Below are 15,659 nucleotides of genomic sequence, written 5' to 3'. Positions count from 1 at the left end.
AAATATATTTTGTTTCTTTGATTTTCTCTGGTAAAATTATAAGATGACGTGTCAAGATTTTATTTTCAAATGTTCCCCGTTGAATTAACCGATTTAGTAAATATTTTTTAACATGTGCTTGATCAATAGGCAACCACTTTTTTGTCATTTTAAATGGGATCATATATTCATTTTGTATACGAAATGTTGACAAAACACAATGTCGACCACACAGAACAGCGCGTCATCATATAGCATTAGAAGCGGAACATCTTACTTTTTACATGTAATTGGGCGTGATCGTCTAAATAAAATTTTTCGTTTCTTATGTTTACAATACTTCAGTAACGCATTTGTAATGGACATCAAAAAATTGAGTGTCAGTGTTCGAGTTATTGGTGACATAGAGGACTTACAATTCTTTGTTAGTAAAAAAGGCTTATGTCATGCTTAGGTCATGCTTAATATGGGAAATCAATTGACCAAATAATCGTGCCCATGCCCGTTTAAAAAATAATGAAAAATAAGAATATACTAAAGATTTTGCTGGTATTCTGCATTTGCTGCTCTCTTTTGCATTTTAATCATTCAAAAACAAAAACGGATATTTTTCCGTCACGTAATACCTCATAGTATGTAAATATGGTAGTATCATTAAACTAATTAAAAAAGATATAATATATTGGATAAGAACATGAAAGGTTTTTATGTGGTTGTTATGCAGCCGATGTTTTAACAAATACATTAATTTATTTCGCGTTTGTTCCTTTACAAATAGAAATAGAACTAGAGCAGAGCTCGTGGCAAAGCCCCGAGTAGGTCTTCCGTTGTTGCTGCGAGTTGAAAATATATGTTATATGGTGTCAAACGATTTTAATGACTATACTTTCAGTTCTGCTTTTGTTATAAAAACGTGTTGTGATTGAAAGCCTGTATATAAAACGTGTTTTGAAAAAAGAAAGGAAGAAAATATTTTAGGAAAACTATTTGTCGAGCAGAGTTTATGTCATCGTTTCAAACATTCTTTAAAAAATGAGGCAAAGCGTTTCGGGCAAAGCGTGCGAGAACCGTGTGAAATGTTCATCAGATTTCATTCGGAACTCTCTGACAAGTTAATTGTTTCAAAATGGCGCCCGTGTTTTACATTACTTTAACAAAATTGAACGAATTTTTAACAAACAAAAGAAAGGTATATGTATTAAAAGACGACTAGTTACAGAGTAAATGTATATTTAACGTTTTCATGCGATGTTTCAGTACTGAAACAATATTAAAATTCGCTATACATAAAAAATATTAAATTCAGTTAGTGAAACATGATTTCTATTGGAACAAACCTAAATCAACTTTAACATGCACGATCATGTTTTGATAGGCATGTATTTTTATTATTTATTTACATCGATAACTCCTACTGATAACTCTTACTGAGACCATTCGGCTGTGTACAAACAGCACACATAACCTCGGACATCAGGTGAGACCTGCACCTGGCTGAACCTGTCAATCAAACTCTGTGTATTTGTTTTCATTGGATGGTCAGGCGTCTCTCTTTTGTCAAAAGCCAATGGAAAATTAATGACTTCAAGGTAATCGAAATCAGTATTTGATGAAGCACACAATTTAAATGATAGAAAATTTATTAATTATTTGAACAAAATTAAATGTAAACATAGAGAGGAAATAAAAAAAAATTATTATTATGGGAATATATACGCATGGTACTCAATTCAAATAGATTATATTATGATTTTATTATTTTATGCAGTAAAATCACCCTTCCAACTGTTACTCAATTACATAACAATTGATGACCTGGGGCTATAAATGTTCTGAGCTGTGTGCGCTGAAGCGACACAAGATTCTCGGTCGCATGCGGCAATTGAATTAACACAGACTGGCCGAATAAACAAAGGGGTGGGAAAGTGAAACAAAATGTTACACATAAGAAGAATCCACCAAAAATGATTTTCGACAGATCTTATTATCTTTTCTCCAATTAAAAAAAAATCCAGCGCGAGCACCTGTCAGCGGGGCGGAAGGAAAGGGGGGGGGCAGCAATGAGTTTGCTTCCACAATGAAACTACAGAAGTGATTAATATGTGACCGATAGAATCTAATCTAAAGTTGTTTAAACTCATGTGAATATTTTTTAAAATAATAATCGAATGCCTCAATTCAGGGCATTCCTTTATCGTGCTAGCCCCTACCGCAAACATGGAACTTTGATTATAATTTGATTTCATGTTTAAACTACCTTGTACGCTATCGTATAAATCAATGCTTAATCAACTGTACAAGTAAAATCAATTTATATTTTCGTCTTAAACCAATATAATAATTGAAAACATAATAAAATATAGGTGTGTCCGTGCAAAATATGAAACATAAACGCGTCATAAGGTACATGTAGAAGAATACGAACCGACGGCGGATCATTTATCCACTCGCGCCGGATCTCCTCAGCTATGTGCGAGGGATGATCATCATTTAAAGGTTTAATATTTGAAGGGGGGTGTCTAACGATTTTTCCGATTTGGAGTAATATCGTTCATTAATATTCATTTACACTCAAATATTTAATTAAATATATATACAAGTAGGACAAACTTTTATAACATAAAATTAAAACAGTTCTTGTATATACGGCTATATTAACTCAAACACGTTCATATGCATGTAAGTGTAAGTCGCGGTGTGCGAATCTTGTGTATTAAATAACCGCTTACCGCTAGGTAATGCAGCCGTGGCTGATCTCCTCGGCCGTGGACGAAGAATAGATTACGTAAAGGTACAACGCACAGAAACGCACAGCTCAGAACCAAGGAAGATTTGAAAAGTTTGCAGTATAATGACCTTACTCTATCAAATAGAAGTTATATATTTTAAACTTAAACCCCACAATTGATCTATGTCTATTATTGCTTTAGAGAATGACATTGCTTTTATTAATTAAATGAACTATTTCTTACTTGACATCCACTCGTTTAATCCACAAAAGATTTTGTGTAGTCAAAACTAAAACAATTCTTGAGTTCGCGGCTAAATAAACTCATATATGAGAGACGCAACTCTCGTGTATTAGATAACCGCTGACCGCTAGGTAGTCCAGCCGAGAGCATGGTAACCGATTTTCTCGGCCGCGGGCAAGGGAGAGCTTACGTAATGGTACACACACACATGCAGCTCTGATTCAAGGTAGATTTTAAATGCATGGAGTTAATAACTAAAATGTAATGCACAGAGTTTTTTAATTCCAAATTTTGTGGTTTACTAGAAAAGAAAAAGAATGTTTTGTTTTCCAATTGCCGTTTTTAATGATTGTGCACTATAAGAACTTAACAACAATGACTTTAACTCCTAAAGGAAAAGCTTATACTCCAACAACAAAAAAAATTCTTATGAATCCTCCTGTATAAAGCAGCATACTTTCTGCGGCAACTTTATGCCAGTTGTACGCACAAAGACTTTCGTTAACTTGTCAAATGAAAACAGGTACATGTCAACATGAAAAGCTTTTTACACTCATACTACACAAATCACTTACAAAATAACATTGTTACGACCTTTATGAGATCCCAACAAGCAACTTTTCCAGCGACAGCCATATCAAAATCCTAACCGTTTTTGAGTTATTAAGCAAAAACTTTTAGAGGCTATTGGCCCTTAATATAAAGGGCCAGCCCTTTTTTATTGGTGTTAAATGAAAGCCCTTGATATTCTGCACAACTTTTATTCTACATGTCTTTACAAAATATTTTTCGTTAAAAAGATATAAAGGAAAAAATGTCTAAATTTTTGCACTTTTTGGAATCCTGTTTTTTGACCCCCTACCTTTTCCTAAATAAAAAACGTAATCTAAAAATAAAAACTAATGTGCACCTATACAATGTCTCTGCTATTCAAATTCGTTGGATTCCCATTCCCTGCTATCATAGTCTCGGAGCCTTTGTCTGGAAACCAAAGGCCCTAAAAAAATTTAAAAGGGGAATAACTCGTTACCGGAAAGGGAATTCTAACTTTTATGAATTGATGAAGATAGTGTTTTGTAAAGTCCACTAGCCCTGAAAATTTGAGCAAAAACCGTTCAAAAATGAGCACGATATGAAGCCTCAAAGTTCGCGTCTAGGAAGAAAAAAAAAAAAAAGAAAAATAAGAATAATCTTAACCAGCACAATAATAGAAAGGTCTTCCGTTGGAAACGGAAGACCTTAAATATGTCATAAGTTTAAATTAGCTTTTATATTTTTATCACAAACCAACAACAAGATTGGAAGTTTGCCCACAAACAGGGAAACCGGGTACAGCTTTGGCATTCACACATGTATTTATGACGAAAGCTTTACCTTTCTTTGAAAATGCAAAAGAAATCATAACTTACCAAACATATTTTTAGAAATTGAATTATCCTAATTTTTGCAAAGAGCAGACAACTCTTAAAAAAGCCTTCAAGTCCAAAAACTTCAATTAATCGACTGCATACATACTCTCGATTGTGGTTTGGTTTACGTCAACCTCATAATGATTTAAAAATAGGTATTCAATGTAGCTTATATTAATCGATATTTTGAAATTCACCTCATTAATGGATTAAGGGGGAATTACACACCTGGAAAAAATACCTAAAATTGACGAACATTTAAAATCCACTCAAATGAAAATCAAATATTTGCAGACAGCGAACGTCAATACATTACAATAAGTTTATAAAGTTTTACTAAATGCATGTAAAATATGCATTGTGTGCTTTGTTGAGCGATAGAAGACGTATAGAGTAATGCTTTTGTCATAGTTTTGACAAACTTTTTTTACTTGACGACTATAAACTAAACACCAAAGATTCAAACTTTGGGCCCCTTCTTCCCTTAGAGAAAAAAGGTGTGTAAATAAACTTTACATGCGCGTATTTAAATTTCAAAAACCATTTAAACCATTTCTGCCTCACCAAAAGCAAAATGCAAGTGTATGCCGAATCAGCCTAATGCTTAACTTTCAACGAAAGGGACTTCTATTTAACTGAATTAAAGAACGAACTGAGATCATTATTCTTTTTTCTGCATGCTTATAAAAACAGTCTATACGACAAAATTGAGGTGTTGAGCAATGGAAGAACATACATGTAGAAGACATCTGCATAGAAACGCAGGTAAGTGTAATATATTGTAAACGGCATCATTGATAATCAGTTATATTAGCCTCTTTTTAAGTTATTATCACAGTGCAAAAACATTATTCTAGATAATTCTGATCTAAGACTTTACTTTTCAAATTCAAGATGTGTTTTGTAATATGTTCTCTGAATTTTATGTTGACAAAATCATCTGCAAAATTAGTGATATAAAATTCGGACCCTACTTTAGTATTATCAAAAGAGACGTAATATTTTGTCATAAAACTGCTTATCTCTTATAGCAACATTGTGTATTTATGTTGAATACCCAGGACATCAAAGAATTCTTTATTTAATAACTATATCCATGTAAATGTTTCATTCAGTTTTTTTGTTGTCCTTACATATCACCATTGTTGAGATAGTATGTAGATTTAAAATCAAGCTTTATTTTCGATCTTGAGTTCGAAGCAGACTGCTAGTCTTTGCCACTCCCGACTCATAAGGGATCAGAATTTTTGGTCATACGGAAATACAATTTTACTCAAAGTAATGTTCTGAAGTGTTTAATTTTCCACACGTCAATTGAATATTGAACCCTATTAGGTATTACAATAGCAAAATTATATAGTTAGGTAGGGTCTGGTCAACACTGTATTTTACTAGAATTCGGATAAGCAAGCGCAAAAAACATCATAAAAAACCCACTAAAGTTGGCCACCTTAAAATGAATCTTGTTTGACTTTAGACACATATAATCGGTTGTGTATTAAGTCTGGGGGTCAGAATGACATTTGATAGATCACAAGGGATACATAAATGCTATACATGTTCACTGATCCATCATGAGGTATGTAACCCACGGCTTTACATCAGCATCTTTGCATCAGGTAAATTGTATGCAAAAGGTAATTACTATCTGTTCGTAAAAGTCGTGAACATTAAAGCTCTCTCTCTCTCTCTCTCTCTCTCATTGTAGGATTACGTTATTAGCATTGACATAAAAGAAAAAAATAAAACCTGTAAAGATTAGAAATGTACATCCAGATATATGCTTAATTGGGTTAATTCTTACCAACGTGACTTTACAACTTGATGGATTCCTAGATGTTAGCATTGGGTTTATTTTAAAGTAAATATTTCATCTGTTATGATAAAAAAAATTAGGTCATTGATCTTTTATATTATATTAATCTCTATTATAGGAATATCACATAATACTTAAACTGTAGATTCCTAACTAAACCCTTAAAATCACACAAAATTTCATTGAAATTTTCATGGATCATAGCAAAGAAAATTAAATCTCAAAGTTATATATTTATCTGATGGGTGATTTTTGATTATCCAGTCCTCTTAAACATTCATAGCCGTTGGTGACTATATCGTTCTCAAACAATAAATGTAATTTACTTTCATATTTTAATCATGTAAAACATTTTTGAAAAGTAATGAAGATTAAGGGATCGATTAAACGGCTTCTTTTTTTACAGAAAGAAATGCTATACATGAAAACAGCGTTAATGCCATGTATCTTTGGAAGATTCTGCAAATTGTAATTTTATCGGAACAGCATATACGAACTTACAGAGAATGTATAGACTTGTATATGAAAGTTATGTGTGCAAATAAGAAAAATCGCGATTACTTTACTGGCAGTAGAGGTGAGGGATTTCATTTCGATTGGAGTGACATTGACATTTTGAAATCCTCCCTTTCGAATTATGTTTCTATGGACAGCGGATTAATGCAATCGAAATTAAATTGTGAAATCCTAGCAATAGAAAAAGACTGTCCACCAGGATATTGTAAACTTTGCTTCAGGGATATAAGTGGGTGTTCCAATCAGATGGAATACCAGTATATATCTCGGGTTACTTTTTTAAATCAGAGAAAACTTTTTAGCTACAATTCAAACTCTGATTATCATATGCATGGGCCTTGTTTATCGTCTAATCATTGGTATGGACTTGATGTCTGTAATGCATTGCCAATTCATCCAGATTTTTCAAATGCGTTTTTGAAAAACTTTTCTACAAAATTTTGGAACAATGTTAAATCAAAAGTTATTAACGAAAGTATAACTGTAATGCACTGTGTTCCTAAAGGTCCAGAAAAGGGAGACGACGAGGGACATCAATGGCTGATATCGTTTGCCGTTCTTGAGCAGCATATTGTGCGTTCGTTGAACCACGTTCAGTTTTGTTGTTACGGATTGATGAAAATTCTTCTACATTTGGAAATTGACTCCTGTTCCGAAACAAAAGACACCCTTTCTTCGTACCATTTAAAAACCGTTCTGTTCCATGTTCTAGAAGATGTTCATTCTGAGTTCTGGATTCCGCAGAATATATTTTACAGCATACGTATATGTTTGACACGACTGTTGTTTTATGTGTTCAAAGGATGTTGTCCTCATTATTTCAAACCAGAATGCAATCTTCTCTTGAAAAAGAAAATCTTTGAAAAAAAGAAAACACTTGAGAAAAAAATATTTGAAACTCTAAAATTTGATATAAGTGGCATTTGTTTGTCTATACATGCGTGTTTATCGATTAATGGTATGTTATGCCCAGACTTGACATTTTCGGACCGGAATAACAGAATACAAACCAATAATTGTTTATCATTGTTAGATTTTTTTATGTCTGAGAAAATTGCCTCATTCATAAAATTATTTATAACAAAATGTATGGTGAAGGGTTATCGGACCACTTACAGTGAATGTATAGATTCTATAATAATGATCATGAATCTTCTTCAGACGGAGCAAGATCAACTGAAAATAGATCTTCTTAAGCATTTGTTCCTTTTACTGATCAGAAGAATCGGAATTATACTGTACGACAAATTCATACTCACTGGATATAAAGATTATCTACTTTCGGCAGAGACAGCTTTTATGTTATTCACGCATGCTGGTGTTTATTCCTATGCATACCTTGCTACACTTTGGTATTGTCAAGGTAGATATTTTCGATGTCGCAGTTTGATTTACAGCGCTCTGGATAAACCACTACTTCTTCTCGAACGTGTAGAATTTGATTTCGCATCCTTTATAATGGATATCGAATTGGGAACAATAGAACTATATAGAGCTAGTAACCTTTGTCCAAAAGATTTAAAAGATGATGTTCAAAGTTGTTTAACGGCAGAATTTATAGTGTACGGTAACTCATATATGCTATTTTTAGCCTTTCTATGCTCTTGTGAAATGAATTTCATTGACGAGGGAATTACTTTTAATTGCTTGCAGCAATCATTTCATTCAATAGGATTTGGTTTGCTAAGCGATATTATTCATCAAAATTCGAAACGACTGATGCAGATTGCAACTAATAAACTTTATATTGAATATTTCTTGTATTTGATACGATTTTTTTAGTAAAAATCATTTTTTCAGGTGAACCCAAAATTTGAAGTGACTTTGTTATTATGTGAACATCTAAGGGTTCTAATAGGTCATACACTGTACCTTAAAACTGTCCTCACAGGTTCACAATATAAATATACAATGTACACAACTAAGTACTAGACATGTATTTACTTATTTCAGTTAACTCGGTACTGGGATTTTATAGGGCATAATCATGATATTTAAGTAAAAGTTTATTGAGCTAGGTAAGTTTGATATAAATTGTATATGTACTATTACACACAGCTTGATTTAACACTTTTTATAGAAATTCGAAAGTATTTTAAGTTTAATGCTCACATTTGCCAATATGTTTCCTCATATGAACCTATAGAATAGCGAACACATTCAAATTCTTTGTGAACTATTCCATGTCGTCACAATGATTATGGCATGCGTTTATATTATTGCTTGTGGGTTGGATTCTTGTAAACATAAAAACATTGTAATTCTAACAATTTTAACCATTTTACATTTTAATTGCAAATATTAGTAAATCATAGCAAAGTTAAAAAGTTCACCGGGAAATAAACTTGGTTGGTACATGATTTAAAAATCTTTTGAGAAGCATGTCGGGCCTCACAGGATTTGATTACGTGACCAACCAAGTTCCTTTCCCGGTAAACGTTTTAAATTGCTATTTATTTCTAAAATAAAGAATTGATGACTGATGTATTGTGTTTATTATTTAATTTTCTTGTTGTTAATTTGTGACAAGCAATGGTTTTTCTTTACTGATTGATTTCAATGATTGTGCTTAATTGTCAAATATCAATAAACAGCTAACTAAACTAATGTTTATGGGGATGTTGCATAGCAACTGACCTATACAATAACGTTCAAACTACCGTATACATGTAACCGGTAATTTTCGCGATGATCTTATTTTCGCTATTTTTGCGATCTCTTTCAAAATGCAAAATATTGATTACGTAAAAATTATATCTTATATATTTACAAAAAGAAACTCGCAAAAATTGACTTACGCAAGTAAAAAGTGCTACATGTTTTCCCCATTTCCGCAAATTTTGTGACACGCGAAAAAACCCCGGATATACGGTATACCAGATGTTTTGAGCAGGTTTGAAATTATAAAAGATGTTAAATTTCTTCCCATTATAAATCTCCTAAAAAATGTTTTTTTTGTTTTTTTCCTTTTTTCCTGCCTAATACAAGATGACGTGCCAAGAAAGAAACTTTGGATTTCCCCCTTGTATTATTTTCAATAAAGATACCTTGACATGTATTTGTATTTGCGTTAAATATTGCACAAGATTAATGTGATTGAAAAATTTTAGACAGAAAATAGCTGCTAACTACAAAGGGAATTTTACCCTATAGATTAATCTGTTGGATAAGGGTATCTGCCGCAAATTTCAATCTTGACAGCAGTTAACGTCTATTTTATGACTTGGTATTCTTATTTCACTTAAAAGTTTTGACTTCATTACAAAGTTCCACTACCAAACTCTTTAGCTTTACAATTACAAAGAGTATTTCTGAAAACAATCCATTGAATCAAAAGGACTGGGTCATCTAGAACGATAAAATAACGATGGAACCATCCACACCCAGACCCATCCCCTCAAAAAGTATAAAATAGAAAAAGGGAAATTAAACCTATCATTCATTTTTTCAATTTCTTCCTATCTCCGCAATGTGAGGATTTCCACTAAGTAATTCCATAACATTTACTTTCTTTCAACTGTTTATCATACTTTTTTTATTTAGATAAAAAGTGTTCAATAGAAAATTTACACTTTGACTTTTTTTTATAAACATTCAAATTCATTGTGCTTGCTTTCTTAAGGAAAATTCTTAAAATTCTAGCTCCAAAATTACATATTGATGTAACCTGCTAATGTAACCCTTTTTAAAATAGAATTAACAGGTTTAAATGCTAAAAATAAGGAATAAAATATCAAGAAAAATCATATAGAATTGAGGAACGTCTCGTGTTTTCTTAAGAGGTGTAATACTTTCTTACATATTTTGTATTTTGTGTTAATTTTATTAGCATTAAAAGTTTTCTGCAAGTGACCTAGCTAAGAACAAATCACATACTTTCATTTTCGAATATGTCATTTTCTTGAAAACGAACACGCTCTCAAATCAAATGTTACTTTGATGATACAGTCAAACTGAATTGGAAGTTGTGATTTCTCTTATTAAATTTAATGAGCGACAACTCTTTCAAGAAACGGACACATAAACGTAAGGAATAATTGTGTGTGTATTCATTTTTTAATCAAATTTACTTTTCCTCAGATATTCTTTAAAGGGAGCATTTTTTTAGATGTAAAATTACGATATATAGTGATAAACTGTTGCTATCATTTTATCTTAATATATATTTTGGTTTTATCAGAGTAAAATGCACACGTATATTTAATGAATGGCCGAAAGAGGTTGGTTATATACTAAGAAGGTAAAAAGCAGCGCTGCGTTTTTTGCAGAACAACTGTTACACGTATTTACGTCAAGTTCAACCAAATACTTACTTTGTTTATGTAACGAACTTTTGCTCACGTAGATTTGTCTTTAAAATAATCAAAAATAATATTAAACTAATGAATATGATGCCTATGTGTTTCTTTCTTTATTATTTTCAAAGACAAGTTTCACTTAAAAAAAAATTTCTGCGTCACGTATTACATGTAAGTATGTTGAATAGCAGATATCTTCAAAATTAAAAACAGCCACATATTTTTGTAGATTAACAAATCTCGTGTTTATATGTTTTGACATTTTTTTTATTTCAATATTAGAATATATATATATTTTTTTTTAAATTAAAGATGTTTAAAGGTAATTTAATATCTAATACACGTATTATTATATACACGTCCAAATTTCTAACAACCGAGGCGAATTTTTGTATAATATACTGTTCACAATATTAATCATTTTAACCCTGATAACGATAAAGTATAAAGAATGACAAAAACATTTTTAAAATCTCACACATACCTTGATTAAGGACTCTATCAATTCTATATTCTGAATACATGAATCTCATAAACTAGGTATGACTTCAACACAACATTTTCACATTGGTAGTCGTATACCACCCGTAGATGACCTTGAAAATTTAAGCGCCCGGGGCTGGGGTCCTCGATATTTCCAAAACCGATGTTGAAAATCCCATAAAAATGAACAGCGCTATATGAGTGTGGCCGGAATCTCAAAAACTAGGGATAACCACATTACCATTTTTTCACAGTGATAGTGGGATACGACTAGTAGATGACCCTAAAAATTGCAGGCCCCAAATATGAATCATAAATTTTGAATTGCGAACTGCTTTTCGAACGCAGTTCACTTTGAATTGTGAAGTGTGTTATAAGTGAGCTCGAATCTAGAAAAAATATGTATTACCACATTACTATATTTAACAGTGGTATTGATGTACCTCTAGTAGATGACCCTGAAAATTTCAACGCCCAGGGTTGGGGCCCTTGATGTTTCCAAGCCTAATGTTAAAAGTCCCATTATAATGAGTGGTGCATTTAAGGTATCCCACTCCTCAATGTTGTTGTATCAAGATTTTCTTGAGAAGTATATCATTGAAATCTGTAGACAAAACAAACTTAAAAAATACAAAGATAATGGGGGATCAGTATCCATCCCTCTAGATCTGAGTTATGGCCCATTTAATTTGACCTTTTTGCACCTAAAATGCAATTTATCCTGATTAGGATTTGTCAGTATTTTTGATAAAGCAAACTTTTTTCTTCAAATATTGTTTTTAATTATGCACAATGGTCACACTGAATAGAGGAATTACGAAAAAAAATTGTACAAAGCTGCATAATTTTGTGTGTGACCTTTTTGCACTTAAAATAGACAATTTCTATAATAGTTACAATTTGATTTGAAATAAAAACTTTTTGAATATCAAGAATTTTATAAGATTAATCCAGTTTGTCTAAATATGTATTCAGTATCATTTTGACATAATATAACATGGGGGTCAGTGATGTCAAATTTTAGATATAGGGCTTCAAAGGTAAAATTCTCGCAAAATTTGGCTTTAAAAATTCAGACATGTTCTATATATTTGCATGATTTTATGCTAAACGGCTATCACATTCTCAAGATTTGATTTTGTACATGTCACACAGAACCTATAAAACATGTTACAAACCTATTAAATGTTAAAAATGTGAATAATGATTAAAGTATGATAAAAAGAAAAGTATATCGAAAATTCATAAAATTGCTTGTTTCTGTCATTTTCGTCTAAAAAGCCTTCCGCACGAAAAAATAGTTCCCCATAAAATTTGTTTGTTTCTTGAATTCAAATGGATTTTCTTTATGAATGTTGTGTAATTATGAAATAATAATCTATCTGTGATGACTAAATAAATAAAATCATATTCATTTTAAATATAATGATCATCTGCGCAATGAAATCAAAACATGAGGAGTGAGATACCTTAATTAGATATTATGTATATACATTGACTCTACACATACTCTGTATTTGCGTTTGTACAAAAGAAGAGTGGCTGTCAACCTGGATATTGTAGACTCATTCAAATTGACGATGGTAATGTTTCAGAACATTGTTTTTCACGGCTTTTATTTTATTTACAAAAAGTAAAACAAATAAGTATTAATGGAAACTTTGATAGAACCATTCGGGATTCATGTTATTTTAAAAACAAAATATCCCACTGGACTCGACAGCTTTGACGCGTTTCCAGTTCATCCAGATTCGTCAAATAAATTTGTGAAAATTTTTCAAACAAAAACTTTGTAAGTAATTAGAGGAAACATTACATACATGCACTGTGTTCTTAAAGGTCCAGAAAAGCGAGATGAATAGGTAATGCAATGATTGGTCTCGTTTTCCGTCCTTGAGCAAAAAATTGTCCGTTGTTTGAACGATGTTTTGTTGCGATGAGTTGATTAAAATCCTTGTACATACATTGATTGACTCGTGTGCCGAAACAAACGACACACCTTCTTCTTACCACTTGAAAACAGTCCTTTTTTACGTCCTTGAAGATATCCATTACGACTTTTGGAATCCGCAGAGCATATATATGTCTTCGCATCTGTTTAACTAGACTCTTTTTATTTGTTATTACGGGATGTTGTCCAAATTATTTTCTACATGAAAGTAACTTGTTTTTAAAGAAAAACAATTATTGAGAAGAAATCATTCTTATATTGATGGCTAGCGAAAATAATTGTATATATATGTTACCTTTTGTGCTTGAAATTTCCTGCTGTATTGGAACTACAATACGAGTCCTGTGCGCTCTGCACATTTTATTCATTATATTCAGCACTTGATCTGGTGAAGGGCGCTAAGACCAGGTAACGTGGATGCATCATGTCAATTCTAAAGATCATACATGTTTTAAAGATAGAGGAAGACCAGATAAGAGTAGCTATTTTGAAATACATATTGCTGTTAATTATGCAAAGAATACACATGTAGGTGTAATAATGTATGAACAATTTGTTTTGACCGGGATTTAACATATATTTGCTCTCAGCTGAAGTGGCTCTTATGTTTGCACAACAGTCCGTTGTGTTTGGTTTGGTTTATTAAGAAACATTTTGGTATTGTCAAGGAAAATAAAAACGATCATTCAAATTCCTTTCTGATAAAACTTGTTGTTCAATAAATTCTGCAAGTAAGATTGTTCACACTTCATCTCTTGCAACTAAATGTAACAAAAGGCCACGTCATTATAGTATGTTTTTTAAGCAGCATGACATAAAACGTTATGTAAATCTGCATCGTATAAGTCCTCTTTATCCAAAAGATATAATCTATAGTCTTTAGTTATGATACGCATATTTTTTATTGTTTCTTTGCCATTTTAATTTGCACAATGAAGCTGGCTGTATTTGAGTGTTTCAATGCTGCTTCCACTTCCTGTAACAAATTTAGTTTTTTTAATTTTACATATAAAAAATTGAATGACCATAGGGTTGATACCCCCCCACACCACACACACACACACACGTTTTTGGGAGTATGTAAAAATTGGAATGAAAATATGAAATTGAAGATAAAGATATGCTATGCCGTGGGAATTTAGGGTGTGGGGGACATATTTTCGTTAACTTTACTTTGTGATTACAATAACACCCCCGACCCACTCTGAATGATGAACATGATGTCGACTTCGAAATAATCTATACCTATGACCTGTTGACTAGGTGTTAATACAAACTATCACACAGAGAGAATCTTCCACAACAGAGCTGCATATTTACATATTTACTAAGGTTTTGTTTCGTTTTTCAGTTTACATGTATTTTATGATATTAAGGAGAAATCAAACAATATTTGTGTGTTGAAATTTTATGCTTATATTTTAAGTATACAAAAACTCATAATATTGGAGCTTTTCATCCGTATCGGCTTTTACGATATATTTCAATAAAACGTGTACGCCGTGTATCGAAAACCGGGGAGCTGGGAGGAAGTTTCATTTTTAATTAGATTGCATTTTGGGGACCTACCCTGTTTGAAACAGTAATTTCTTCTCTTTTGATAGGGCTGTCAAGTTATCTGGCGATGTCCAGTATGATGTCGCAAATGTCGGTCCTGTCCTCTGTAACTCCGGCAAGGCAAACACAATTGCCATAACTGCTATACATTTCATGTTCGTCTATTTCCCGTCGGTATTCCAAGGTCTCCTTCTGCATAGTAGATACATGGCCATTTAAGAGAGTTATGAGGGTTAAACATATGCGATACTTGTGGTTTCTAAGTCAGACATAAAGACCTTATGAAGCCCAGTGCACACCCAAGGTTATAACACAGGGTATGAGCGAGGAAGTCTCATTGGTTGATACGGGACTTGGAAATATGTTCAACTAGGTGTAGATTGTCTAGGGGGTATGGGCGGCCATTAAAATGGTCCTCTGGGTGCATAACGGAGTTCTATGTGGCCATTCTTTTTGAAAGTTGTGCTGAGGATGGAGAAAGTTCTGTATCTGTAGAACTTTCGGAACGTTTACGTTTAGACAATTCAGTAGTTTTTAACAAATACAATACATTGCAATACATAGTGTAGTTCGTTACTAATATGACAATGGACGGTGTGAAGCCAGCTGACTGAATAACCAGAACACCCTTGGACATACAAATTAGAGCACGTTATCTCGTACAATTATAGTTCATCT

The 15,659-nt window shown here is 32.4% G+C and overlaps 1 protein-coding gene across 1 annotated transcript; it reads left to right on the top strand.

Moving 5' to 3' along the window:
• Window positions 1–5,026: 5,026 nt before the first annotated feature.
• LOC128178510 (uncharacterized) lies at window positions 5,027–9,156 on the top strand. Its single transcript, XM_052845716.1, has 2 exons — window positions 5,027–5,125; window positions 6,583–9,156. Exons 1-2 carry the CDS (start codon window positions 5,083–5,085, stop codon window positions 8,472–8,474), a joined length of 1,935 nt encoding a protein of 644 aa, XP_052701676.1. The 5' UTR covers window positions 5,027–5,082; the 3' UTR covers window positions 8,475–9,156.
• Window positions 9,157–15,659: the final 6,503 nt, after the last annotated feature.

This window comes from Crassostrea angulata, chromosome 3 (assembly GCF_025612915.1).
Source record: "Crassostrea angulata isolate pt1a10 chromosome 3, ASM2561291v2, whole genome shotgun sequence".
In the NCBI taxonomy this organism is placed as follows: Eukaryota; Metazoa; Mollusca; class Bivalvia; order Ostreida; family Ostreidae; genus Magallana; species Magallana angulata.
This window is presented reverse-complemented; position numbering and strand designations above follow the sequence as displayed.